The sequence below is a fragment of the Encephalitozoon cuniculi genome, chromosome VII (assembly GCF_000091225.2).
Source record: "Encephalitozoon cuniculi GB-M1 chromosome VII, complete sequence".
NCBI lineage: Eukaryota > Fungi > Microsporidia > Unikaryonidae > Encephalitozoon > Encephalitozoon cuniculi.
In genome coordinates, this window is record NC_003234.1 from 14,259 (window position 1) to 39,927 (window position 25,669).

General features: G+C 44.6%; 21 protein-coding genes and 1 non-coding gene across 22 annotated transcripts; 17 read left to right on the forward strand and 5 right to left on the reverse strand.

The window, feature by feature from the left end:
* Nucleotides 1-3: 3 nt before the first annotated feature.
* On the forward strand, nucleotides 4-732 carry ECU07_0100 (uncharacterized protein YGL221C; the record flags this gene model as incomplete). The annotated part of the gene is made up of 1 exon (NM_001041560.1): nucleotides 4-732. The coding sequence occupies one exon, from the start codon at nucleotides 4-6 to the stop codon at nucleotides 730-732; it is 729 nt and encodes a 242-aa protein (NP_585938.1).
* A 56-nt stretch (nucleotides 733-788) lies between these two features.
* Nucleotides 789-1,100, forward strand: ECU07_0110 (60S acidic ribosomal protein domain-containing protein; the record flags this gene model as incomplete). The annotated part of the gene is made up of 1 exon (NM_001041561.1): nucleotides 789-1,100. One exon carries the CDS (start codon nucleotides 789-791, stop codon nucleotides 1,098-1,100), a length of 312 nt encoding a protein of 103 aa, NP_585939.1.
* Nucleotides 1,101-1,195: 95 nt separating this feature from the next.
* ECU07_0120 (uncharacterized protein) lies at nucleotides 1,196-1,855 on the forward strand (the record flags this gene model as incomplete). The annotated part of the gene is made up of 1 exon (NM_001041562.1): nucleotides 1,196-1,855. The coding sequence occupies one exon, from the start codon at nucleotides 1,196-1,198 to the stop codon at nucleotides 1,853-1,855; it is 660 nt and encodes a 219-aa protein (NP_585940.1).
* Nucleotides 1,856-1,903: 48 nt separating this feature from the next.
* On the reverse strand, nucleotides 1,904-2,782 carry ECU07_0130 (nucleosome assembly factor ASF1; the record flags this gene model as incomplete). The annotated part of the gene is made up of 1 exon (NM_001041563.1): nucleotides 1,904-2,782. One exon carries the CDS (start codon nucleotides 2,780-2,782, stop codon nucleotides 1,904-1,906), a length of 879 nt encoding a protein of 292 aa, NP_585941.1.
* Nucleotides 2,783-2,872: 90 nt separating this feature from the next.
* ECU07_0140 (uncharacterized protein) lies at nucleotides 2,873-6,844 on the forward strand (the record flags this gene model as incomplete). The annotated part of the gene is made up of 1 exon (NM_001041564.1): nucleotides 2,873-6,844. The coding sequence occupies one exon, from the start codon at nucleotides 2,873-2,875 to the stop codon at nucleotides 6,842-6,844; it is 3,972 nt and encodes a 1,323-aa protein (NP_585942.1).
* Nucleotides 6,845-6,920: 76 nt separating this feature from the next.
* On the forward strand, nucleotides 6,921-7,805 carry ECU07_0150 (uncharacterized protein; the record flags this gene model as incomplete). The annotated part of the gene is made up of 1 exon (NM_001041565.1): nucleotides 6,921-7,805. The coding sequence occupies one exon, from the start codon at nucleotides 6,921-6,923 to the stop codon at nucleotides 7,803-7,805; it is 885 nt and encodes a 294-aa protein (NP_585943.1).
* A 52-nt stretch (nucleotides 7,806-7,857) lies between these two features.
* Nucleotides 7,858-8,853, forward strand: ECU07_0160 (DNA-3'-phosphatase; the record flags this gene model as incomplete). Its single annotated transcript, NM_001041566.2, has 1 exon — nucleotides 7,858-8,853. The coding sequence occupies one exon, from the start codon at nucleotides 7,858-7,860 to the stop codon at nucleotides 8,851-8,853; it is 996 nt and encodes a 331-aa protein (NP_585944.2).
* A 23-nt stretch (nucleotides 8,854-8,876) lies between these two features.
* On the reverse strand, nucleotides 8,877-9,185 carry ECU07_0170 (uncharacterized protein; the record flags this gene model as incomplete). The annotated part of the gene is made up of 1 exon (NM_001041567.1): nucleotides 8,877-9,185. One exon carries the CDS (start codon nucleotides 9,183-9,185, stop codon nucleotides 8,877-8,879), a length of 309 nt encoding a protein of 102 aa, NP_585945.1.
* Nucleotides 9,186-9,343: 158 nt separating this feature from the next.
* Nucleotides 9,344-10,522, forward strand: ECU07_0180 (acid phosphatase precursor; the record flags this gene model as incomplete). Its single annotated transcript, NM_001041568.1, has 1 exon — nucleotides 9,344-10,522. The coding sequence occupies one exon, from the start codon at nucleotides 9,344-9,346 to the stop codon at nucleotides 10,520-10,522; it is 1,179 nt and encodes a 392-aa protein (NP_585946.1).
* A 42-nt stretch (nucleotides 10,523-10,564) lies between these two features.
* ECU07_0190 (uncharacterized protein) lies at nucleotides 10,565-11,737 on the reverse strand (the record flags this gene model as incomplete). The annotated part of the gene is made up of 1 exon (NM_001041569.1): nucleotides 10,565-11,737. One exon carries the CDS (start codon nucleotides 11,735-11,737, stop codon nucleotides 10,565-10,567), a length of 1,173 nt encoding a protein of 390 aa, NP_585947.1.
* Nucleotides 11,738-11,783: 46 nt separating this feature from the next.
* Nucleotides 11,784-13,598, forward strand: ECU07_0200 (uncharacterized protein; the record flags this gene model as incomplete). The annotated part of the gene is made up of 1 exon (NM_001041570.1): nucleotides 11,784-13,598. The coding sequence occupies one exon, from the start codon at nucleotides 11,784-11,786 to the stop codon at nucleotides 13,596-13,598; it is 1,815 nt and encodes a 604-aa protein (NP_585948.1).
* A 56-nt stretch (nucleotides 13,599-13,654) lies between these two features.
* Nucleotides 13,655-14,086, forward strand: ECU07_0210 (uncharacterized protein; the record flags this gene model as incomplete). Its single annotated transcript, NM_001041571.2, has 1 exon — nucleotides 13,655-14,086. One exon carries the CDS (start codon nucleotides 13,655-13,657, stop codon nucleotides 14,084-14,086), a length of 432 nt encoding a protein of 143 aa, NP_585949.2.
* Nucleotides 14,087-14,178: 92 nt separating this feature from the next.
* Nucleotides 14,179-15,054, forward strand: ECU07_0220 (transcription factor TFIIE subunit TFA1; the record flags this gene model as incomplete). The annotated part of the gene is made up of 1 exon (NM_001041572.1): nucleotides 14,179-15,054. The coding sequence occupies one exon, from the start codon at nucleotides 14,179-14,181 to the stop codon at nucleotides 15,052-15,054; it is 876 nt and encodes a 291-aa protein (NP_585950.1).
* A 64-nt stretch (nucleotides 15,055-15,118) lies between these two features.
* Nucleotides 15,119-17,800, forward strand: ECU07_0230 (uncharacterized protein; the record flags this gene model as incomplete). Its single annotated transcript, NM_001041573.2, has 1 exon — nucleotides 15,119-17,800. One exon carries the CDS (start codon nucleotides 15,119-15,121, stop codon nucleotides 17,798-17,800), a length of 2,682 nt encoding a protein of 893 aa, NP_585951.2.
* Nucleotides 17,801-17,837: 37 nt separating this feature from the next.
* ECU07_0235 lies at nucleotides 17,838-17,909 on the reverse strand. The gene has a single exon. It is a non-coding gene; the product is annotated as a tRNA-Gln (tRNA).
* A 103-nt stretch (nucleotides 17,910-18,012) lies between these two features.
* Nucleotides 18,013-18,387, forward strand: ECU07_0240 (mitochondrial import translocase subunit TIM22-like protein; the record flags this gene model as incomplete). Its single annotated transcript, NM_001041574.1, has 1 exon — nucleotides 18,013-18,387. One exon carries the CDS (start codon nucleotides 18,013-18,015, stop codon nucleotides 18,385-18,387), a length of 375 nt encoding a protein of 124 aa, NP_585952.1.
* A 399-nt stretch (nucleotides 18,388-18,786) lies between these two features.
* Nucleotides 18,787-19,506, forward strand: ECU07_0250 (uncharacterized protein; the record flags this gene model as incomplete). Its single annotated transcript, NM_001041575.1, has 1 exon — nucleotides 18,787-19,506. The coding sequence occupies one exon, from the start codon at nucleotides 18,787-18,789 to the stop codon at nucleotides 19,504-19,506; it is 720 nt and encodes a 239-aa protein (NP_585953.1).
* Nucleotides 19,507-19,556: 50 nt separating this feature from the next.
* ECU07_0260 (uncharacterized protein) lies at nucleotides 19,557-21,686 on the forward strand (the record flags this gene model as incomplete). Its single annotated transcript, NM_001041576.1, has 1 exon — nucleotides 19,557-21,686. One exon carries the CDS (start codon nucleotides 19,557-19,559, stop codon nucleotides 21,684-21,686), a length of 2,130 nt encoding a protein of 709 aa, NP_585954.1.
* Nucleotides 21,687-21,772: 86 nt separating this feature from the next.
* On the forward strand, nucleotides 21,773-22,657 carry ECU07_0270 (uncharacterized protein; the record flags this gene model as incomplete). Its single annotated transcript, NM_001041577.2, has 1 exon — nucleotides 21,773-22,657. One exon carries the CDS (start codon nucleotides 21,773-21,775, stop codon nucleotides 22,655-22,657), a length of 885 nt encoding a protein of 294 aa, NP_585955.2.
* A 56-nt stretch (nucleotides 22,658-22,713) lies between these two features.
* Nucleotides 22,714-23,556, forward strand: ECU07_0280 (uncharacterized protein; the record flags this gene model as incomplete). The annotated part of the gene is made up of 1 exon (NM_001041578.1): nucleotides 22,714-23,556. One exon carries the CDS (start codon nucleotides 22,714-22,716, stop codon nucleotides 23,554-23,556), a length of 843 nt encoding a protein of 280 aa, NP_585956.1.
* Nucleotides 23,557-23,655: 99 nt separating this feature from the next.
* ECU07_0290 (uncharacterized protein) lies at nucleotides 23,656-24,798 on the forward strand (the record flags this gene model as incomplete). The annotated part of the gene is made up of 1 exon (NM_001041579.1): nucleotides 23,656-24,798. The coding sequence occupies one exon, from the start codon at nucleotides 23,656-23,658 to the stop codon at nucleotides 24,796-24,798; it is 1,143 nt and encodes a 380-aa protein (NP_585957.1).
* Nucleotides 24,799-24,894: 96 nt separating this feature from the next.
* Nucleotides 24,895-25,650, reverse strand: ECU07_0300 (uncharacterized protein; the record flags this gene model as incomplete). Its single annotated transcript, NM_001041580.1, has 1 exon — nucleotides 24,895-25,650. One exon carries the CDS (start codon nucleotides 25,648-25,650, stop codon nucleotides 24,895-24,897), a length of 756 nt encoding a protein of 251 aa, NP_585958.1.
* Between the last annotated feature and the right edge of the window lie 19 nt (nucleotides 25,651-25,669).

Here is a 25,669-nt window from a genome sequence, read left to right on the forward strand (position 1 = left end):
CGAATGTCAATACACGAAGTGAGCAAGGCCATCGACAGGTTTGCCTCTCTACGAAGAGCCAAGACTGACTGGGATAACGTGGGGGTGATAGTAGACTCCGGCACGCAGGACAAAAAGATTCTTCTAACGATAGATCTAACAGAACCTGTACTGGAAGAGTGTATTCACCTTGGCGTCAAGAATGTTGTTGCATATCATCCCATAATATTCAAGGCTGTAAAAAAGCTTGGGTCTAAGGAATCTATAGTTATTGGGTGCATCAAGAATGGGATTAACGTCTTCACACCACACAGCGCGTTGGATCCACTGATGAACACCTATGTATACAACATGATTAACAGTGGGCCTTTCTTCTACAAAAAGAACTGCGGGCCCAATACCTCAACTATAGGAAATGCCATAAGAATTCTTAAGGAGAGAAGCGGTCTGGAGAGTTTCAGGATATGTCTGGCAAGAGAGCATACAATGGAAAGTGTTCCGGAGTTTATGCATGTCGGCGTGGGAGCAACATTCCGAAACGTGCTTCTTAAGAATTCGATTGTTATCACCGGAGAAATGTCTCACCACGATCTTCTGTCGTGCATTGCAAATGGTGCAAGCGTTATTCTAATGGAGCACAGCAACAGTGAAAGGATATGCCTAGGGCATATCTCGGCAAAACTGAAGGAGGAGCTTCCCGAGTACGAGATATTTGTTTCAAAGAATGACAAGGACCCGGTTACAATACTGTGAGTCCGAGGCAGTGAGGACAAGAAGATCTTATTTGCCAAAAATTTTCACCCTCGAAGATGGAATATGTTGCAGCCTATGTCATGTTTGATAAGGTGGGAAAAGAACTCAATGAGAGGTCTATGACAGAGCTATTCAACGAGATAGGCGCTGAGATTGAGCCTGAGACCATGCGTCTGTTTCTGTCTAAGGTTTCTGGTAAAAGCATGGACGAGGTGATGTCTAAGGGTAAGGAACTCATGGCTTCTCTCGCAATTTCATCGTCCCAAAAGTCGGAGCCAGCCCAACCTGCAGACACAGCCGAATCAACTCAGGCCACGGAAAACAAAGAAGAGGAAGACGAAGACTTCGACATCTTTGCCGCATTTTAATTAAAATGTCCTTCCTGAACCTATTTTTCTTATCCCCTGTTTTATTTTCTCCTTCTCAATTTAGCTGAGTTAAAAGCATAGCTGGAATCCCTTCTATGAGCAGATGCGAATACTGCAAGTCCAGAAACATGTTGCCTCTCAATGGAAAGTACTATTGTGAGGAATGCGAAATATACTACATATACAAAGACAAGAAGCAGGAATATTCTAATCTCCCCATAGAAGAAATAGGACAGATGACGGTTGGGAATCATCTTTGCAGAAAGTGTAAATTAAAATACTCGGGAAAGAAAAGCATCGCGTGTACAACGTTTCGCGAATACTTCAAGAAACTTCCCATGTGTAAGAGATGTAAGAAAAGCAACGAGAGATGCATAAAGAATGCATTCTTCAAAAACTTCATACTCTACAAGACTTATGGTCGGGTGTTTTCGATACGATACATTATATTTCACACCTTATTGTTCTACTTGGTGGGCAGCTCCATCCTTTATAGACTTTTTGCAATCAATCTGATTACTTACCAAAAGAGAGGATTCAGGCTCTACGAGTGCCTATTCAATTCCATTCTTACTGCTACTCTTGGATACTGGAGATGGGGCGTCATTCCGTTGTACCTGTACTGTTTGTTTTCAATGGTGTGGTCTAACAGGTGGCACTATAGAGTCCCAGTCGACCTGGACGGCCCTCCTCCGAACATCCTAGAATACTTGGAGCATCTCAACATAGGAGGAAAGAAGGATTGGCAGGGTTGACTCGAACAAAGCCCAATAGAAGTTTTAATGACTAAACATAATCAAAGCTTATTCAACCTTTTGTTTCTTTGCCGGACTTTCATTATTGTTCCTAGGCACTTCCTCGCTAGGACTTTCCTCCTCCCACTCTATCTCAAATAGGTTAATCACTGGGGGATCCATTAGCTTCATCTCGATCTGCTTTTTGTCAATCCTAAAACCGCAGTAGTCAACCACGTCCTCACCTCCATCACTTCCCTCGGCTTCTTCTCCAACGCTCTTGTTAAGCTCTCTGTTGACTTCGGAGTAGGAGTCGGACCCAACCTTTTCGTCTTCCTCCTCTTCTCTTCCCTCTGACTCAAACAACCTTTCTTTTCCTTCGTTGCCTACATCCTCAACCGCCTCCATGAACGTCCTTGGCTCCGCTTCTTCGTTGTCTTCATCCTTGTCCTCCACTATGCAGCTTGACTCCTCAGATCCCTCTTCGCTCCCCAGCTCTTCCTCCACGTCCTCTTCATCTTCCTCTTCCTTGTCCCCAATCTCCTCAGATGGCTCTTCCACATCACTCTTCATAAGCTTAGTGCTAGGTATTCCTGGATATCCCACATCGACAATATATCCTATCCTGATAAACTGCTGTCCTTTGTACCTCCCAACGATGAGAATGGACGTCAGCCCAAACATCTCATCTAACGGTATCTTATTCACATCGGGAGCATCAGCATCAATGCTAAACTCAATCTTCCCTTTGGGAATAGGTGCAACCTCGATCTCTGCAAGCACCTGATCATTTTCGTCAGAATGCACATCCATGTTGTACAGAACGACAAACTCGACCCCACACTTTATCTCCTCAAAACATACAAACCGAAGATTGAATTTGAGTGGATCTCCTAGCTTCTTTACGGTGCTGTCCACCTCAATGCTTTTGAGCTTCAAATGTCCCATCGTCTTGGAAAGAAGGATTAAATTTTTAAGGTTAAAAGAAAAGCATGACACGCCAATAGAAATAAAAAAATTCATGCTGTGGGGCCAATTATGGCAGTTAAGGAAGAAAAGAAGACTTGTGTCCGCCATACTGCAGGACTTGGGGATGTACTGCCTCTCCTGAACTCGGCAGGGGAAGACGAAAGAATTGTTCTTGAAGGCAATATCCTCAAGGCTCTGGAGGCTGCATTCAACGAATCATCAGACCAGCTGGTTCTCCACTTGAAAGAATGTAAAGCCCACCGGCTTGGACATCTTCATAAGGAAGCTATCAAAGCGTTTATGAAGAATAACGAGTTGGTAAATGAATATGTAGCATCGTTCTTTGCTTGGATAGTAGATTTACTTCCAATAAGCTTCATTGAGATATTTTTTGAGGAAGAGGATGCCGTCTGCAAATATTACAGAAGGGTCTTTACGAAGCTTTACAGAAGCTACAGAGTTACAGAATCTAGACTGTCTGTGGAAGAGCACGACCCAGACACTTTGAGGAATATAACCAAGCCTAAGATAACAGAGTTGGCAAAGTATCCTGGAGCTATTGCCTATCTAGTCAGGAACTTGATGCACATGAATGAGGAAGAAAGGTTGTTTTTGATCACAAAACATCTGAAGCGCGGGGATCTTGAGTATTACCTGAACATGCTCATTGACAGCTCTCAGAACCCTGAAAAATACATGATGCATCTCCATGATTATCTTAACAACAGGGCTCCTGGAGAAAGGTCTTCAAAATATTCGGTATTTATGAACGTCTACAGCTTCATCAAAAAGAACGGCCATAGAGTGGTTGAAGATGTCACAGCTGTACAGAGGGTATTTGATGACTACAGTGTAAAAGAACTTCTCAAAAGTGACATTGGTACTATCTTTTTTGCCCAAACCATAAGCCACGTTGCTGAATATGCAGGGTGTGTGGGAAAATGCAGGGACATTGTTCATGAGGCTCTAGAATCGAATGTTTCGAGGGATGTGAGCAAAATCCTATGGAACACCTTGGTTATGGATAGAAACACATTTATAGAATGCATAGATAAATTTAAGGTTTTTGAAGATGAGGACTTGGGAAGAATTCTTCTTTATGGCAATAGAGGCGGTGAGGGATATGGGCCATCCATATGCAGGTCTATAGCCTACGGAGACGGCATCTATAGGAAAGAAGCAATAGAATATGTTGTTGAGTCTTTTTCTGCGCGTGACATAATGGATGTCCTACTTAGGCAGGATAGCGACGAAAGAGGCTTCTTGTTAGAATGCATCTATAGAAAGGCCTTAGTGGCGGAATTTGACTTTAGGGTGTTTGAAATTGAAGACGAGGTGTGGGTAGACAAGATCTTCGACGAGATATTCAAGACCTTGGATTGCAACATTTATGACACATTGAATGAAAAAAGACCAGAATTAGCTTTTGACTACTGCTTTAGGCACAAGGATCTTCGTAGAAGGTACTTCGAGAAAATAGACAAAAAGAACTGTACAATCGAAGAAGGTATATGCATCCACAAAATCCTGAAATGCGAGCTTGAGCAGACAAAAGACCTGGGAGATGTATGCAGGTCGTATGCAGAAGCAGTTTATGGCGACAACGAAGGTGGGAATGAAGTGTATATGATAAGCACGCTTGTAGATCCTGTGTTTACCGGAGGTGTTGTCGAGTTCATTTATCTCCTTACATTGATACGTCCAGACGATGCAAAGTACTATGTATGCGAATATTTCGATGAAGTGTGTAGAATTGGAGCCAACAGTCTAGACGAGAAAGGCATTTCTGGGGATATAGATCATTCCGAAGTGCTCAGCCTCAACGATTTGAGCTTATTATGCTTGGTTCCTCTTCACCAGATGATCGGAACAATCTTTTCCACCCATCTGAAGAACAAATATCTAGTCTATACAGTCATGGATTCGCTTCTTGGATTTATATCCAAGAGCACCCAGCATTTGCGACTTACAATACTGAGGAACATGGATTCTAGCTCTGTTACGCCCCATCACATTGTTAGATTCATCGACACTCTCACACCTCTTCTTCATGACTCCAATATCCAGATCTGCAATGAGAGCAAGAGGCTTCTCATGGAAATACCTGTTACAACTCCAGAGCTGGCTTGTCTCAAATCCCAAATGGTCCAATCGATAGTAGACAAAATGTATGCCCGGTCTTTCTTTGGTGCAGTTAGAGGGCTGCAGTTTAGCCATTATCTTTGCTTCAATGGCCTGAACATGCTTGTGCAGACCCTCACCATGCATATCAAAGGCCTCAAGGAAGACGTCTTCTCTATCATTAATAGCCTGCAGTTTATTGCCCACCCCTCTGATCTGGAGCTGGTCTTCCCTGTCATATTTGAAAGCTTATCTTTGTTTGTTATCGAAAATGCATTCTACCTAGACGAGTGCTGCAGTGCTGCGTCGTCTCTGATGAAATTCGGGAGGAATGTTTCCTTTGACAAGTTGCTCGGCAATATGGGCCATTCCCTGCGGGTTAACAAGTTTCTGGTAAAATGCCTTAAAGCTTGCGACGACAGAGTTGTTGAGGGTGTCATCAACAGACTAATAAGAGAGGGATCCTGTAGTATGGATAATCCTAGGGGACAAGACCATCAACTCCTGGCCCATATAGAACCTTTTTTCTTGGCTTATGCTCCGGAGTTACCTGTTTTCAGAAAATACATTCCGGTGTTCGAGCCTCTTCTGAAAAGCTTATTTCTTAGCTCAGACATGGCAAAGCAGGAAATAGCATCCAAAGCCTTTGAGTCAATGGAAGTACTAGAGTTTCTTATGTTCTGCTGTATTGTTGGGCAGTGGAAAACAAGACTTCTTTGTATCGAACTATTCGATAAAAAGGGTGCTGAAGACAACAGAGTGCTGGCAATGCTGTTTATCCTGAGGAATGACACGCACTCGGCAATCAGGAAAAGAGCATTAGAAATATGGAAAGACAGGGTTGAGAACACCAACTCGGCGTTAAGGAACATCCATGGAACTGTGCTTGGGTGCCTGGGATACAAAGGAAGTACTAGCTCGTTCCATGATGCCATTATGGGTACTCTAAATGACCTGATTGGGAAGTACGACAAGTACATTGAAAAGTACTTAAGAGATGCCATAAATGTAGCGCATCCTGAGGATATCAACACTGACATGTTCAATCCACTTGGACTGGATGAAAGCGAAGAAGGGCTGAAAATCACCACCAGAAAGGAGGTAATCGAGACGATCCTGATAGAATGTGTCAAGTCTGGCAAGCACTTGGATTTGGCATTCGACTTTGGAACAAGGAATTCCTCAATCAGCCTTTTTCGCCACCTTCTCCAGATTCCACTGTACAGGGAAAAGGCTATTGAAGTGGTAGGCAACAGAATAGACGACCCAGCTATATCTGATCTATTTGTTGGTGATAGCCAGCTGGGAAGTGATCTTTTTAAGATGACTCGAAAAACCTTCTTGTTCAAGTTTTTGAGGAATTCTGACAAGATCAGTCTCCTCGAGGCTATGCTGTCCGAAGAAAAGCCAAATGATGGCCGCGTCGGGGAGCTTCTGGGGTATATGAAGTCATCAGAAAAACTAGAGCAGCTTCTCTTGGCATCAGATCCTCTATACACATCAATGTTTTATGGCTCTGGAGAAAAGTTAGACGACCATGGGCATCAGAAGGAGCTATTTCTTCGGGCATTCAACATTCTAGACCATCAGGAACTGAAGCCCTTAATCTCCCTAGGGTATCTGAATCTTCTTCTGGATGTTTCGTACAAGAACATCAAAGATCCTAGGTCTCTGATTGAGGTTCTCTGCACTTCAAATTCCCTTAGAGCCCTTGAAAGATTGGGCGATATCGTTTCGAACATAGAGCTTGGAGATTCCCTGTTCGCTCTAAGTGGGCATCTTCTCCGGAACTACCTTTTCTACGAAAAGAGAGAAACCGTGCTCCCGTCTCTTGGTCTCCTGTACCGGAAATACCGCGATAAATTGGGGGCCTTCAGGCTAACTCTTGAGCGTCTTCTTGATGACACTGCACAGCTTTGAATGTCTAGAGGAAACTTATTAATTCAACGGTCGTACTGGATATACAAATAAAAATTTATGATCCCGGATATTTGAAATGATTCTGACGAGAGTGGCTGAGAGGAAGCTGAATGCCTCACCCACGTCTCTGCACCTGGCCGAGGACAAGATATACATAGGTCTTAAAAAGAGATATATAATTGAGACGGAATATAATGCTCTGAAGCTCAGAAGAATACCGGTGAAGGAAAACATCAGGACCATGGTTGGATGTGAAAACAGTGTTTTTCTTTTTTCAGAGCAGGGGAATCTTTTTGTTTTTCCGTGCGATGATGGCAACGCCAGGAACAATGCTGTGATTAGCAAAAAGATTGTTAATACAGGGCTCTATGACCAGCCTTCCAGGCGTATTGTCATTGGCACAAGCCGGGGAAAGGCTCTGGTACTTAGCCAAGCTCTTGAGATACACAAAACATTCTACGAATCACCCTCAGGAATCATAGGTCTTTCCATATCTGATCTGGGAAAGCTGGCCTGCGTCTATGAAATCGACTCATCTGTAAGGGTCTTCGACCTGAAATCCTCGGATGTCAAGGAGATAAAGATACCCAATGGATTTCCACAGGCAGCTGCGTTTATTAGTAGCACGCATCTGGTGATCGGAAGCAGCATTGGAGAAATTTACCTTGTTGATACGGCTACTATGAGCATTCTATTCTCCTCAGCTGTTCCGCAACCAGTTTCAACTCTGCTCTGGAAGAACGGGCTCATGCTTATTGGAGGAGAGGATATGCTGTGTTTGTCCTCTGTTACAGAAGACGGGATTAATATCATCGAGAGCTGCAAATTCAATGGGTTTGTGAATGCAGTTTGCTTTAACGATAGCCACATTGTGGTGGGGATTGGGAAAGAGCCAAGACTCGGAAGGTGGAAGGTAAGAAAGGATGGAGAGCACAAGCTAGTTGTTCTAAAGACGGAATGACCTCCTCCAGGTGACTATGGATAAGCCTTTAGTTGGGAATCAGAACACCCCAATGAAGATAGTGCATACAGAAGATGGACTGCTTGCCATTGAGCATGGGGATGTAAGCAGAGGTCTAAGCAAACTGATTATGTTCGACCTGGATCTGACACTGATCTGTGCATCCTCCAATGAGACCTCTCACAACTGGAGATACCTGTTTCGTGAAGTGCCTGCTAAGATAAAGGAGCTAGATAAGCAGGGCTATTTGATCGGAATAGCCTCTAACCAATCACAACTTCTCCGTCTTAACAGCTTGGAAATGTTTATAGAAAAGATCTGTAGCATCCTGACAGATCTCGACGTTCCAATTGTCTTTCTAGCTGCTCTGAAGAAAAACGAATACAGAAAGCCATCTATAGGAATGTACGAATACATGTGCAGGAAGTACATTGATGAGTGCAAGATAACCAGGAAGGTTTATGTTGGGGATGCCGTGAACTCTTCTCTGGGCCCTGGACATACGAACTCATGCGATATTAAGTTTGCATACAATGCGGGAATGGAGTTCAAGCATCCAGTTGAGTTCTTCCGAGGAATCCGCGTGGTATATTTCGACAAATACCTTGACATTGAAAAGTACACAAAAGGATGTTTCGAGGCAGATGGCGAGAAAGAAATAGTGTTTGTGTTTGGAAGAAAAAAGCATTGTGGGAAAAGGTTCTTTGCTAAAAAGTACTTTCCCAATCACAGAATTATTTGTGAAAGTGAATTTCCTGGCAATCCAAGGAATTGTTTACTGATCAACTGTGAAAGCAAGCATTTTATTGAGACAGTCATCAACAAGTATCCCAGGCAATACTCAATGTACTACTTAGATTATCCGGAAGAGGTGATGAAATACCTCAAAACCCTGGCGATTCTTTCAGGCGAGGAAAGTGAAGGTTTTGCTCCGATTGACTCTATGGTGTCTGGTATTGTTAAAAGCCATGGGATTAAGGTTCCTTTTATATTTGATAACTCTGGATTCGGAAAAAGAAAACTAAAACTGTCTAGAATGCAGCTGTAGCGTGAATCCCATCATGCATACCGTTAAACTGCTTGTCCGACTATGATGTTTTCTAGCATCCTTACTCTTTCTTTAACGCTTGGGCTCAGTTTGTAAAGTGTCTCTCTTACCTTTCTACTCTCATTGAGGAAGACACTCTCATAGAAATCTCTCAGAAGCTTGACCTTTCCCATTTTGATCGAACCCTCACAATGATATACTTCCTTTCTCCCGAAGTCTGGGCAGGAGGCTGGTCCCGCAATATCTAGCCGTAGCCTGTTGTGTTTTGTGTGGTCTTTTTTGTTAGCGGCCAAGTTTTCCCTACTACCTGCTGAAAATGTGTCGGAATTCATCAAGGCTTCTCCTCTTTCCAAGATATGCGATGGTCAAACCCGGTAGACCAATTACAGGGGATGTGCAGGCCTCTTAAACTGGATTGGATAACTAATCGTTTCGTTATCACACCTAAAACACCCGACAATTCAAATTGGGCTTTGGAGGATGGAGAAGGATGTTCAAGGCTCTTCTCACCATGAGCTTTCTATTTGAAGGTTTTTGGGATACAAAGAACATAGGCCTTGAGAAAGACTTGAAGCCATTTCGCAGATACTGTCAATCGGCATACAAATTCGTACCAAAGGCAGAAAACTACAATCTTGAAAAGCTATTTGTGATATTTAGGCACGGCGCACGAACTCCGGTTAGAAATCTCGCCAGGATGTGGGACAGCCAGGAATGCATGCGCTGTAGCTTCGATAATGGCACAATACTAAACTGCGAAAGAAAGGGGTGTGGTGAGGGAGATCTAACGTATAGAGGATTTGAGCAAATGGTCACCCTTGGAAGATTTATAAAGAAGAACTATAAGCCACTGCTCTTCGACAAAAAGATAAAGAAAGAGAACATAAAGATGAGGGCCACAAAAATACCCAGGACGCATTCCTCTCTGGCCGGAGTTATGAAAGGTCTTACTGGAGACACCGTGGTAGAGAATGTAGAAGTACCTGAAAATAATGATACTTTGCTGAATATGTTGGGATGCAAAACCCAAAAGGACCGGGACGATGTCACAAAGCTGTTTGACAGGCCAAGCATCGTCCAAGACAACCAAGTCTTTACTCGCCACCCAAAGCCACAGGAAAGAGCAGATCATTATTACGCCTGCCTATGTAGCAGGATAAACATAGACTGTAAAGAGCTAAACTGCGAAATACAAAGCATAGCAGACCACATGAAGGCAGCAAATGATGCCTGGACATACATGGTAAACATCGGGGCTAAGGATGAGGAGGGAAGGAAATCTCTGTTGGGAAGATTTGCAAGAGACCTGCTACTTGACATCGGGGAGGAGAAGCAGATACTGCTTTATTCTGCTCACGACTCCTCTATAAGCGCAATACTGGCAGGTCTCGACACAGGAATATCTGAATGGCCTTCATATGCATCAGCGTTGTTTATTGAGATATGGTGTAACACGGGAAAACAATATGTCCGGATGGTGTTCAACAGTAGAGTGATCAAGCCAAAGTCCTTCTACGACGACTATATTCCTGTGAGAGACTTCATGGGGCTGTTGAAGAGTATTACTTCTGACGCTTCAGATAAGAACTCGAAAAAATCAGATACCGAAAATGCAGGGAAGTCCAAGGAAGACAGCAAAGAGGCGGATAGAGCGCCAAACCCCTCCTAGCTGTACTTGTGAAATAAAAACATCAACATAAAACAAGTTCATTTACTTCTTCCTGTAGTCCAATCTAGTTTCGAGTTTCTTTGCATCTGCTATTTTTCTGGCGGATTTAACAAAGTCTTCGTGTTTCACATAATCCCTCTCGTCCTTCAAGGCAATCATACCAGCCTCCGTGCAAACATTCCTTAGATCCGCGCCGTTAAACCCTGAGGTTAGCTTCACCAGCGAGTCGTAGTCAATTTCTTCAATAGAATTCATAAGTCTGGAATGGATCTTCAAGATTTCCTTCCTTCCCTGCTCATTAGGAAGAGGAATCTCTATCTTTCTGTCCAGTCTTCCTGGACGTAGAAGCGCAGGATCAAGTATGTCTGGTCTGTTTGTTGCCATGATAACCTTCACACTGTCAAGCTCCTTGAATCCATCCAGCTGGTTGAGAAGCTCCATGAGCGTTCTCTGAACCTCTCTATCCGAAGAGCTCGACTCCCTCGACCTTTTTCCTCCAATTGCATCGATTTCATCCATGAATATTATGCACGGTGCCTTTCTTCTTGCATAAGCAAACATCTCTCTGATCATTCGCGACGACTCTCCTATGTATTTTTCAATTAGTGCAGACGACACAACTTTCAGGAAGTTCACGTCCATCGTGGCTGCAACTATTCTTGCCAGTAACGTCTTACCTGTTCCAGGCGGTCCATATAAAAGAACCCCTTTCGGGGCATGGACTCCAATCCTCTTGAATATATCCGGGTTCTTCAATGGGAGCTCGATCACCTCTCTTAGCTCCCTGATCTGGTCCTTCAAACCCCCAACAGACTCAAAGGAAATCTCTCTGGGGCTTTCCTCTCCCATCAAATGAATCATTGGATCCACCTCTCTGGGAAGTACAACCATGATCGTCAAGGTCGTGATGTCCAATGCAACCCTTGTTCCTGTAGCTATTTTTGCTCTGTCTATTGCCTTCATGCACCCCACAACATATCTTGGCCCCTGGCTGCTCTTGACTATAAACTTCTCATCACTTAGCTTTTCCAGCACCTCGCCAATTATGTGCCCCACCGTCTGTAGAGCCTTGACGTCGCTTTCGCTCTTCAGGTAGTGTTTATGGGTTTGTCTGTACACCTCTTGCTCTGCTTTGAGTGCCTTGTAAGCCTTTTCATTGCTAAGCAGGGCTTGTGTGTATTCCTCGTAAAGCTTGTTTTTCTCCTCCTGGAACATCAAAGGGTTCTATACAACATGATTTACAGATCCCATTTGACCCCACATGGAGGAATACGAAATCCTGGAAATATACAGAGAAATATCGTCGAAAAGCACCTACGACTTCAAGATGTTTTTATTTGACGGAAAAAGCATTTCTGTTAAGAGAGTTTCTGACAAGATGAAGGCCAGAGTAAGAAAAGGGATGTGTTACAAACATGACTGGATCAAGGCTGAGGAGCATGAGGACGGGATAACCTTTGAGATTATTGAGCCAAGGGCCTATTCTTATATATCTCTTCATGGAAGAGAGTTTAATTCCGATACCTATCTTACCATAAGAAAAAGCGAAAAGATCATAGCCTCAGAGGAGGAGGCTGGTGCGGAACACAGTCGTAGACCCGATAATTTCCACACCGCTCCAAAAGAGTTTCCTAAAAGAATTCTTCTTCCGTTCCTGAATGACACACTCCCCTACAGCTCCCTTGAAGTTCCAACCATCAAAGGCAACCTTGTTCGTGGCGATAACCATAAACCTGGTGAGCTCTATTTGGCAGGTTCCTACAAATATATCACTGTGGATAAGTGGTATGGAAGTTCCTGCCAGACCCCTATAATCGGAAGGGTTGGATATAAAACTAGGATGAGTTCTGTGACTTACACCAGAAAGTATCCCTACTATTTTCTCATTCTTCTAACCTCTTCAAGACACCTCCTCAAGGTGTTTGTCTGGGGAGAAGACCTCCCGTATTCTTCGATGAGGGTTGGGGATGCAATAGGCCTGGCCAAGTACAGGGAAAAGCCCGTTATAGAAGGCCCTCCTGTTGTGGAACATAATAGGTTTACGGAAGCTCGATACTTTCGCTGCAAGGAGGTTAGTGCCAAAGAGATATTCAGGATTGAGCTGGAGAAGTATGAAGAGATGCCAGAGCCCATCTTTACTGAGGCGTTTGGAAAGGTGGAGTATCTAAGCGTTCTGAACAGGAGAAGTGCGGGGTATCTTGAGGAATACTATCTGATTCGAATGGGAAGGTGTAGAGTTCTTCTGTTCTACAACTCGTCGAAGGAATTTCATGAAATAGAGGTGGGCAAGTATGTGAGAATCACCAACCTAAGGGCTTCAAAGTGCAGAAGGTCAGAGTTTCATATTTCAACAATTTATACGCAGATAGAGTTCAAAGATAGCGCAGCCTCGCGTCCGTCTCCAGGGGCTGTGGTTTCTCCGAAAAGAAGATCCTATGGCAACGAAGAAAGGGCCAAGAGAAGGAGCTACATGGCAATCAACTTTGAGGAGTCCGATGATAAAGACGCTTTTCTGGAAGAAGTTGAAGAACCCTCACAGGGCAACCTTATCTTTGGAGCCATGGGCTATATCCCTGACGACTTTTCAAGTGTTGAGGAGATGTACCTGTCCCACAGAGAAGAAATATCCGGTGATTTGTGCGAAATAGTTCCTTTTATGGCACCTTTGGAAGTGAATCTGAAGGACATTTATGCTGAGGCGGAAAAGTTGGTGCTGAACGAGTCCAAAAAGTATGTGGTCGATGCCATATTGTCTGACGTTGATTTCTCGAACTTCATATTTGACGAATCTCCAACTCTTGTGGATGGTACATCGATAGCTTACTTCAACAACGGAATTCAGATGCAGCAGCTGCCCGGATACATAAGTATATGCAACGAGGTAACGGTTATCGTTTACTTGTTCAACAACTTCTGGATGGACGAATTCGATTTGGAGTCTTTGTACAAGCTGGGTGGATGTTCTTCGCTTGAGGAATTGAAGGCCATGAAGGGAAGGGGGATGAAGTTTGTGATTGACGCCTTCCGGGCCTCCGAAGAAACAGTGATATTCTGCCTGACCAAGGTTTTTAGATAGATGTGGGAAGACTTTGAGTTCGAGATATGAAATTTCACAGATTTTCCTCCCTACCGATGGCAGACTTTCATCCAAGTTTGTTCAGGAGAAAGAATAAGTCCGAAGGCATGCCTGAGGCAGTATCCGAGACCAAGTCTGCATCGATACCCCAGAACACGTTGTATGAAGAGCCCCTAGTTTCTCAGCACAAGGCAAGAAAGAGGTATGTGACTATATATGGATTTACACCGGGAAACCTCAATGCTGTGATGGACGCAGCTAAGTCCTGTGGGGATATCCTGGAGGTGGAGTATGGAAAGAATTGGATAAACGTTTTGTTTGACAACGAGGATAGCATAAAAAGGTGTCTGAAACTAAATACAGCCGTAGTTGAGGATGAGATTGTGGGAGCCTTTAGGCAGGGTGGAGGCATTATTGAAGACCGGGACATTTTTGTAAGGAAAAAGGGAGTGTTTACGTCCATAATGGAATATCTGTTTGGGGATTAAAGCTGTTTTTCTGAGTTTCCTCTCTGTTGCCGCCGTTTCTACCGCTGGATAGTTGGAGGATATTTGAAACCCCCTTATCTCTACCCAAGAAAATGGATTACGAGCCTGTGATGAATGACCTCATAAAGAAAGTAGTAAGGAAGTTCTATGAGCCTCATCACGTGGTCATAGCCGACATTCTGCTTCGGAAGACTCTTCTTTACGACACTGAACTCTGTGAAAGGATGAAGATGCTTTCGAAGGAGGTCAATCGGCTGATTATAAAGCTGAGGGAGGATAAGATCATCAAATACGAGACAAAGGTGGAGAGCAGGGAAGACAACGGGCAGATTCTGCGTACTGTATACTATATCAACTATGCAGAAGTCCGGGACGTTATCAAGTACAAGATATTTAAGATGACAAAAAACTTAGAGAATAACATCAAAATGGCGCAAGTGGAAGGATACGTGTGTATGGAGTGTGGAAAGGAGTACAGCTCCCTCGATGCACAGTGTCTTATGGAGAACTATGTGTTCAAATGCGAGGACTGCAAGGGAGATCTTGTGGAAAACAAGAAGGACAGAAGCGCAGATTGCATGATGTATTCGAATCTGATGTCTGAGTTAGATGACATTGTCCTTCTCTTGAAGGAGACGGATAAGTTCAATATTCCGTCGATGGACTACTTCCAGGTTCTCCAGATGAAGAAGGAGAAGGAGAGCAAGGAGATACCTGCCCAGAAGGACGAGGAGGTTTCCTCGATACCGCTTCCAACTGTGGAGGAGTTTGATCTAGGAAAGCCTTATGTTGCCGACGATAAAGGCGACCACAAGGAGGATATAAAGATAGACGAGTATGTAACTGTGGGTGGAGCCAAGAAGTTGTTTGCCGACATTACTGAGGAAGACAAGGAGATGATGGACGAGGCCGAGTACGAAGAGTACTATGAGGTCTATTCCAGATACCATGATAACTCTGGGAGCTGACGATGGCTGTGAAGTAAACTTTAACTTATTATTTTTGAAATATTTCGGCGAAAGGATGGGGCTTATGCATGGAAGCCATGAGATTAGGATGAGGTCTTTAGAAGAGATGGACGGGAAGGAAGCTGGGATCTGCGAATTCTCGTCTGCAGAAGACGACTCAGGTGGAAGAAGATGTGAGGCTGAAGATATTGGCAGCATACTGAGGATGGAGGATGAAGATGGCTCTGATGCATTTTCCCAGGCTGCCTTGAAGATTACAGAATCCCTGCACTTGCATCAAAGACTGCTGGACTGGGGAGTTGAATCACTTAGAAGAAAAGCAGACCCTATGGGAAATATTCTCATTTGGCTCCGGGTGAGAAGGTTCCGTTTTAGCATGTCTGCCGTTGAAGTCTTAGAAGGGTTTCTGAAGCTAGGTTCTGAGCGAATGCTTGAGAGCTTGAGCAGAGAAGAGGAGAGGTGCCTTGTTTGTGTGCTTCAGGAAATTGGCATGCATATAACAGAAAACATCCTGGGATGCAACAGAGACTCGATTCGCATGTTTCTGTTTAGAATTTTCCTGCGGACAAGCAGAGCTGCAGACACTACAAAGATGTTTGCCTTTGAGCTGTATATTCGGGCCGCATCATCTGCGCAATATGAGGAATTTGAGGGTATGGTCCATGGGATTGATGCTCTCGATACATTTGATATCGGAGAAACGAACTTCAGGGACCACGCCATTCTGCACATATACAGACATGTGGTCTTCCAGGGATCTGGAATCATCAAAGAAAACCATGAGCGCTTTGTTGATGTGCTGTCTGAGAGACTTTTTTCTGACTCAGCCGGCGGTGTTCCGGGTACCACTGCTTCTCTCCTCAGCTGTACCACGTCCTACTCCCGAATCCTGTGTGTGTCGCTTGCACTCCGTTACCTCAGGGGGTTTGAAAAAGGCAGGAGGGACCTTGATTTCAAGTTCCTAGGGTTACTGCTGGAAAGGGTAGTCGCTGTTTTGAAGAAGAGCGAGTATACAGAGGAGGAAATGCTATATTTTGCAGTCATATTCAAAAGCTCAAGGCCTGCCGTACCCATCTCTAAGGTCATCAAATCTTTTGTGCTTTTGCTGCTACGGATAGTCGGTGGGAAGGAGCGTAAGCCCCGAATAAAGGCGGCCAAAATCCTCTGCGGGATCCAGCTCTATGGGATACTGATAGGAAGGAAAGTGCTTTTCAGGATTCTAAGGACTGCAAGGAAGCACATTCAGGAGAAGCGAGTTACAATCGTAAGAGGGGCGGTGAATGTCGTTGCCCAACTGGATCTGGGAGTCCTGGCGGCTGAAATGCAAAAGCCACACTCTATCCGAACTCGGAGGATAATATTTGACAGGGTTAAAAACAGTTTCCAAACGGAAGCATGCTACAGGACGTACATAGATTTGCTGAGCAGCAGGGACACCAGGGATGTTGAATACTATGTTGAGGATATTGGATTGCTTGCAAAAGTACTCCATTCTTACGAAGATAAGAGCATCTGCAGGTTTATGAGGATTGATATCCCTTTTATCGAGGATGCATTTGTTGCAGAACTAGCTGCCTTATACTCGAAGTTTCACCCAGGCAGTGTTGATGAGGTCTACGCGGCCTCGGTTCTCCTGGATTCTGGAGATGAGATTGTCAAGAGCAGAAATGTTCCGTTTTATAACAGTATTCTTGAAGTCCTTATGAATTTAAGCTCAAGACTTTCCTTTGAGCTGAGACGGAGGCTCGCAATGTTTCTTCGGAGGCTTGTGTTTTACAGCCCATATACAAGGAATGCAGGAATGCTCATCAATCTCCTGGGGTACAAGGAAACTGAGTTTCCCAGAAGGACTGACTACTTTGTGGCAATACTTGGTTCCTGTGGCAGTCCATACATCAGAGACTACTTTTCCGAGTATCCATGGACTGCGAACAAGGAGCTTGGGCTTGTATACAACCTCCGGTTTGATCCAGACTTCGGAATGGCTTACAAATGGAAGCTGGAGGAGATTTTATCCCGAATGCATGGCGGCCTCGACGGAAAGGAGGCCATGGTCTGTGCAGAGCTTCTTTCTTTCCTGAAGGAGTCTGTTGAACTTAGTGCCACTGCTAGGGCCCATGGCCTCGCTTTCAAGCTGGTAGCGAACAATTGCGACTTTATAATCTGCGGTGCAAAGTCCGGAAACATAAGGATCCGTCGAGAGGCATGTGCCCTGCTGAAAAGGGCAACAAAAGCCGGAGCGATTCTTCCCCATGTCTCGATCCCAGTGATCTTTTCTTACTATCTTGTTTCTCCAGAGATGGTCCGCACATACTTCGACGCAACCCTGTGTGTCATTCGGGAGGTTATAGAGAACAAAAAGATGATATTCAGAGATAAGAAACAAATACTTGAGTTCAGAACAGTCTATGACATATATGTTAACTCCGAATGCAGGCTAAGGCTTGTGGAGAAGCTACTAGAAGTGCTTGACGAATGTCCCGTTAAAACCTACTATCTCATGGTTCAAGCGGCAAAATTCGAAAGAAAGGACTTTGCCAGGGTTGTGAGGGGGATCTGCAGTACAGCCCATACCTACAATGCTGACGATAATGGACTTCTTCTGAAGCTCCACACACTGTTCTCCTCCTTGTGTGCTTCCAGCAAGGCCAAGAAGGAAGTAAGAATCTCCGATGAAAGTATTCTTTTTTCAGAAAGAGCAACACCCAGCGATATAGACATGTTGAGGCTCTGTCCAGCTAAATAAAACACATCCCGGATGCTAATCCGATGGTGGAAAACAGTGGTTCCACCGAGATTCGAACTCAGATTACTGGATTCAAAGTCCAGGGTGCTAACCATTACACTATGGAACCTCAACGACACGAGCGCCATGTTTCCTTGCGGGTGCTGTGGGGGTGTCCAAATTGGCAGCAAGAAACCTCTCCGAATAATTTTCTATAGAATTGCCTCCCCAATATGAACACCAAATGTCTCCGGGAGAAGATAGAGAAGATCAAGCCCCACCTCCTGAAGACAGCCTCAGACACACTTCAGGGGTATGTTTTTGGATGCATGATCGGCGTGTTTTCGTCGTCCGAAAAGCCGTCTCTCAGGCACGTCCATGAGTCTGGAAAGTCGTTTGCAAAGGTCAGCATGATATACTCTACAACGGAATCTGCGCTTCAGCTCTATGGGTCAAAGAATGCCCCGCTCAACAGCCTTATCAGTGGAGCAGTTGCCGGAGGTCTTGGTGTGAACGACAGATCCAAAAAATCCATTTTGACGGGAGCGGCATCGTTTGGACTATATACTGGAATGTCGAATATTTTTTCTGTACAAGGGCAGAAGTGAAGTTTGCAGAGCTAGCAGAACATCCATCGGAAGACGAAGGATTGGGAAAGAGGTGAACACACGTGTTTTCTTTCTACAACAGGTTCTGGATGCGCAGTATGCCTTCTTATGACCACGAAAGCTGGCGCTTAAGACACCGAGAAAACAAATTTCGGCTGCAAATTAAAGCATTAAATTATCTAGCAAATTCTGAATTACACATTTAATTCGCCAAATTTTTATCCAATCAGCTTGAATATTGAGGAAAACTTTGCAGGTATATGGAGGCTGCTTGACCATATAATAAATGGGGTAATAGAAAAGCCCAAATTGATTAATATCGGGACCGTATATCTATCAGGCGATGAACAAATAGAGGTCATTACAAATGGCTAAATATCAGGTATCGGTCCCTTACAAATGAACAAACTCTTTGGCTACATACACACCTATGAGGAGGCCTGCCTAATTGTCCATGCTGTGAGACTAGGGTATTTGAATGCAATAGAAGGAAGACTAACACCTGGTGAGAGGGAAAGCATCCGGTCTGGAGACATCTTCTGCTTTGTGGAGTCTCCAAATGGGATGAAGAGGTGGACAGACGGAAAGACCTGGTCTCCATCAAAAATCCATGGCCAGTTTCTTCTATATCAGGAGGTTCCCAAGCACATGAACAAGAGCGCAATCGGAAAGAGGAATCGCCAGAAGTCCCTTTTGGGAATAAGGAAGGACGCTAAGGCCAGAGAAAAGATCATTAACTGGGACGACAAGCTTTCCCTCAACAAAAAGACCATCTCCATTTTTCTGCAGAACAAAACCTATCACGTGATAGCATACTTCAGGCCGATGTTCTCCAGAGTGTCCCTAATAAAGATCCCGCTATTCAATCAGATGGACGTGGCATTGAAGGCATATCCAGAGCTTCTTTCCGACGAGTTTCTCGGCACGGTGGATGACAAGGATGACTTCTATCTGAAGTTCAGGCTACCGTTTCCCTCCAAGCAAGTAATATTCCCCGAGATCAAAAGACATTCCTTGGAGGAAATAGCGAGCAGTGTGCTAGCAGAATGGATGCAACAGAAAATGAAAAGTAATGATGTAAATAAGAAATATGTCTGCCTGTATAATAACAATAAATGATACCTCTTGTTTGTTTGGCTCTCTTCAAATGAGAAACCCGGCATCCCCACATGAACGAGGTCGACTTGTTGCTTAGGGAAATTAGAATAGACTGGGAGACTCTCATCACAGAAGATTTCAATCCTCTGAAGCAGGCATTGAAGAACAAAAATAGCTCTGTAGATGCTTCGAATTTCAGGAATCTCTTTCACAAGGTGGAGAAGGCGATGGAGGAGATTATAGAAAAGAACTATAAAGGGTTCAGTGACTCTGTCCTCTCGTATATGGAGTCCTATCACCTCAATGTGCAGTGCTATGATAGCATTCAAGAGATATCCAGAACCACAGAGGAGCTTTCTGGAATGAAGATGGAGGTAAAGGACATGATTAAGGAGTACGATGACGTGAGGGTTTTTGAGGCCAAGCAGAAGATCTGCCTTGTGCTTCTTGAAATCAGAAGGAATTTCAATGAGTTTTGTGCGATCAGAGATATGGTTGAGAGCGACGTGAAGAATAATGCCGAGAATCGGGGCATGAGTCCTAAGCTCCTTGAGGCTGCAAAGAAGATTAGGGCTATCTATGACTTGGTGGATGAGAATAGATTGGAAGAGCTGGGGTGCATTAAAAAGTTCCGAGGAGATGTCGACTTGGAGGCTGGAGACTTCATGAAGCTGGTCTACGGGAGAATCAACAGATTCGTTTTTTATAATGAGTGTGAGTATCAAGATGATTTCAGATGCGTCGTGGTTTTAGATACACTGCGAGACCTGGAGAAGTACCAGGCCGATAGTCTTGAGGAGGAGTATTTCAAAGTGGTTGAGTCTGTCATCGAGGAGGTGGGAAAGAAAACGACGGAAAACCAAGCGGAGACGCTGGCAAAAATGATTGCGGGACGAACCGGGATGGTTATCCGCAACTTCAAGACACTGTTTGAAATGGCGGAAACCTCCTTTGAGGGCCTTCATGAGAAATCCAAGAACTTCTTCGGCGAAGAGGAGCCGGTGCTCAGGATCTACAGCCCGCAGTGCCAAGAGACGGTTGAGTCTGCGACGAACAAGATCCTACGGAAGCTTGTTCTAGAGTATGTAGAGGACCCCGAAAGGCGTCGCTGTGAAGGGGTGTTCAAGGCAGAAAACTTTATCGGTAACATTGACTACAGCTCTGTTTTTGAAAGCAAATATCTCATTCACGAGAAAATGACTAAGATCACTGAGCTCCAGACAGTGTTTTCTGGAAACTTTACTCGGATCCTTTCTTCGGGTATGGAGATGGCCATCTACATGGAAAAGTATACTGCCAGCAGCGAAATGAAGAGGTATTTAAGAAACCTACTGGATGAGAGGTATGTGAAGCAAAAAGAAAGCCAGGTCAAGAAGCAAATCGCTTACCTACTCAACAATGACGAGTGGCATAGAAACGATTACTCGAGCAACAGGCTGTCTTTCTATTCAAACTACAGGGGGCTTATTGCAGAGTTTTCTTCCTACCCGGAGCTTTGCAACATTTCCACCATTTCCGATTTTCTAGACGGCTTTTTTGAGAAGAAGCTTGGCGGGCACTTTGAGAACATGTTTAAATCAGACATAATCAAAGACTCCCTTTCCAGCGGGCATAGCGATGAGGAGGTGGCGGCTTCCTTCAAGGATTACCTGCTTGTAAGGGACATAGATAGGAGCAACCTCTTTTTCCAAAAGCAAAGCTACGAGAACATGTTTTTTTCCCTGGAAACACTGCGAGACATCAATGGGCCGATCAAGGGCAAAGGGCTGGAAGCCCTTCTCTCTTCTGTGCTAACAAGGTCAAAGTTCCAGGTTGTTCTGGAGATATTGTACTTCTTTGATCTGTTCTACCGTGAAGGCAACTATGCCAACAAAAACGACTACTATTTGCACAAGATCCTGGGGGTTGTTGAGGATGTCTACAGCTCCGAGTCCCGTCCAGACATCCATATTGAATGCTTTGGCTTCGTGTTTGAGTGTTTGAATTTCTATATCCAAAACAACGTGGCAAGACTAAATGTCAGGTCCATTGAAGAGCTAAGGCATTTTCTTAAAAAGATAAGGCTGCTGGACGAAATCTTAGGGTTTATTGGCGGAGAATATAGCCTGAATGAGGCCATTGGATTCCTTGAGGATGTCGTTTCTGGAAATATCAGAAGCGAAAACGGGAAAAGGCTAAGGAATAAACTCAATGAGAAGTGATGTAAAACGGTGTTTTGGTAGCTAATAAACAATAGGTGAACGGGTCTTCCTACCGAAATATATGTCAGAGGAATGGCAGGTTCATGATGAGCTCCAGAGAATTGGCAGCCTGCACGTCAGAACATCTCAATGGCAGCATGCCTGAAGGTTCCCTTGGCGATAAACTGGTCGTTAGGGAGTCGAGTGACGAAGAAACAGGGTTCTCAAATGCATGGAATGCGGATATATTGCCCCGCTCATGGTATCAAGAGCAGATTTGCAGCGGTAGAAAAGAAAAAAGATACATAAGTAAGGCCAGAAAGGCCGAAAGCAGAGACATATATCACATGACACCCAGAAAACTTTCCAAAGCCCTGACCTCCATTGACCTATCAATACTTCGGAAGATATCTCCCAGTGAGCTAGTTGATTACGATGGCCCGGGAAACAGCAGATGCAGAAATATAAGGCACATGAGGTCAAAAAATACTGGCCTGACAAACTTCATTTCCTACGAGCTACTAAGGGGAAGAAACTACAGGTACTTCTTTAGATTACTGAGACACCTAGAAAAGGTGGGAAACTACAACTCGTTCTATTGCGTCGTCAAGGCGTTCCAGATGCAGAGGCTTGACCTGAAAAGGCTGAACACCCTGTCTGGATATATGGAGAAGAGCACAAGCTACTTCAACATGAGGCAGGTTCTGGACGACCTAGCTGCAAACGAAGCATTTCTTATATGTCCCATGGATGTCTACATCAGGGATGTGGAGGAGTCCAACAGAACCAGGAATAACGAAATAGCATCTATGAGGTTCTGTAGGCTGGTGGAGATATTGATAAAGTTGCAGAACCAGACGCTTGATGCCACCATTTCCCACGCCGACGAGCACTTTCTGCTTAGCAAGTTCTGGCACCACATTCAAAAGGATTCTGTCTCCGACCGAAGGCCCGATGCAAGAAGGCATGACGGGCAATTTTTGCTTATATGAACTCAGAGTCCATCGAAACTGTTGAATAAAGGCCCGGGGACTCCCTTGGGGCTCTGATGGAGGAGTTTGAGGCACCGACTCCGATCGACTGTCTGTGCCACACACCCTCGGTCCTGGCAGCGGGAGGATATCTGTTTGACGAGGGAGTGAGAAGTGGAAAGATACATCTTTACAGCCTCGAGAGCATGAAGATGTTGGAGGAGTTTGAAACATCTGGGACTCTTGATATTAAGATAAGGGGGCAGATCCTGTATTCTGCAAATTCCGGTGATGTTTCAGCAGTGCATCTGAACGGTCTGAGCTCTGTGAAGATAAACACGGTAGATATCAATACATATATAGAGCTTGTGGGTGACAAAGTGTTTGTTTCCGATGTTCGGGGAAGGATTAGTGTGTACGGAACGGAGATGGTGCTTCTGAAGACTGTTGAGGTTGCCGAGGCGCCCATCTGGGTTCTGAAGGCCAGTGACAAGGAATTGATGTATGGATCTGAAGATGGGTCGTTGAGTTTTATGGACATACGGACATGGTCTGAGCACCATAAAATGAAAAGAGCTTCCGGGGTTACATCCATATACGAGAGTGACGAATATGTGTATGTTGGGGCATATGATGAATGTATAGAAGTTGTTGATAAGAGGATGTATAAGCCGGTGAAGAAGGCAAAGATCGGAGGAGGTGTATGGAGAATCTGCAGGGCGAAGGAGATATTCTATCTATCTTGTATGTATGAAGGAGTGAAGATATGCGACTCAGAACTGAAGGTTTTGAAAAGATTTCCAACGGATTCCATTGCGTACGGGCTAACTGTTACTAGTGACAGGGTTTTTTTTGCATCTTTCTACGACAAAAAGATATACAGACTTGGGCTACATGGTTCTGGAGAGCCACAAATGTAAGGAGAAGGGCAGGACTCCTCGATATGCTGTATTGCAGCGACTGACATTCTGCTGGCGAGACATTTAAGGCTTTAAAAAGTTGATTTGTTTACCCTCAAAATGAAGATAAACATTCAACACCTGAAGAATAAGTTTGTTGTGGAGGTTGAGAGTCTGGATATTACAATAGAAGAGCTGAAAAAGAAACTTGAGGGTGTTATGGGAGAATCTGTCAGGATTCCTGCTGGGGAGCAGACGCTGATTTTTGAACGCGAAAAGCTTGAAGATGACAAAAAGCTTAGCGACTATGTAAAGGGCTCTGCTGAGGAGATAAAGCTATTTGTTATCAAGCAGCACAAGAATCCAAACCCCATATCCAAGCCAGGAAATATCTATCAAAATGCAAGTGGATCTGACACGCAATCTCATGCCGGAGGAAATCCCTATGCTGCCCATGGCCAGTCAACACCCAATCCATACGCTGCATTCATGCCTCCATATGGTGGCGGGTATGGATCTCCTCAGCAGATGTATGGCCAGATGCCCTATGGATACGGATCTCCTCAGCAGATGTATGGCCAGATGCCCTATGGATACGGATCTCCTCAGCAGATGTATGGCCAGATGCCCTATGGATACGGATCTCCTCAGCAGATGTATGGCCAGATGCCCTATGGATATGGGTTTCCTCCAGGAAGCGGTTCATCTGGGCAGGGAGATGGATACAATGAGGCATTTTCAAATGCAATGATGCAGCAAATGGAGCAGATGCTTGGCAACCCAGCATTGTTGGATCAGGTGTTAAACATACAGAACCCGAACATGACTCCAGAGCAAAAGGAAGAACAAAAGAAAATGCTAAAGGAAGCTCTGAACATGATGAAAGCAAATCCATCGCTGTTTCAGCAGGCTCTTACACCTGAGAGACTAAACTGGGCTCTGAGCACAATGAACGGAGGAGGATACGGTGGGATGTTCCCCTCATACCCTCCTCAGATGGGGAATTTCAACCGGGACCCCCGTACGCCGTGGATGCATGGATATCCTCCTCCAGGATATGGAAGTTCCAGGCCAGACCTGCAGATCGATGAGCAAGCACATCTAGTGCAGCTGGAGCAGCTCAAAGCGATGGGATTTGAGGATGAGGAGGCCACAAAGGCTTTAAGAGAGGCAAAGGGAGACATAAATAGGGCCCTGGACATTCTTCATGAAAACAAGAAAAAGAGAAGCCAAGAAAACAACGGGTCCTCTCCAAAAAATTAAATGTCCTCCAGCACATTCTTTTCCTCCAAACCTGACTTTCTATGTGCTCTTGAATGCAAGTCCAGGGAGCTTTCGGAATAAGAACGATTTATTAAATTAGCACCTTCCAATGGCCTCATCGAACTGCACATTAAGACGCCTTTTGTCTCCTAGAAAGATCCTATTCCGGAGGATAACCTTCCTGATGTCACTATTAGATATCTCGACGTCATAGTCTATAACAGATAGCACCAAGCTTTCAATGTAAAAAGCTTCCCTGGCTGTGACATCCATCTCCCTGAGAAGCAGATCGTCTGGGGACTGAGTGTCATAAATAAACTTCGACCCCATAAAACAGCATACAAGAAAAAACTTGATTAGTTTTTTGCAGTCGCCAAACACAATCCTGACCCTTTTGACATACTTCTCAAGATAAATATATCCCGAAATTAGGGTCAGAGGCAGCCCTTTGGCAAGTCTGAATATTGATTCTATAGGCAAAATAGACTGAATACTCTTGTGGTCGAGAAACCGGAGTATCACAGAGTTGATGAGGCCGAAGTTAAGTCTCGACCCCTTCTCTTGTCCAAATATAGATGCAAGAAAGGCATCCATTGGAAATCCATCATACTCCCTTGGTGCAACCCGACGGCTGCATCCCCGTATGCAGTGACCAGCTACCTTTTCATCCTTTGTTCCATCTACAGCACCGCTTCTCCCTTTGACTTCTCTAGTGGATGGTGTAGGCTTACCCTGAGCTCCAACAGAAGGCTCCATGCCCTTTATCCCAATACCAATCCCCAACTTCCCTGTGCCAGCCACCTTCACGCATCTCTTTTTAAGTAGCGGATATGGATTGCTTCTATCCCTCATGTGCTGAATTCTACTATCA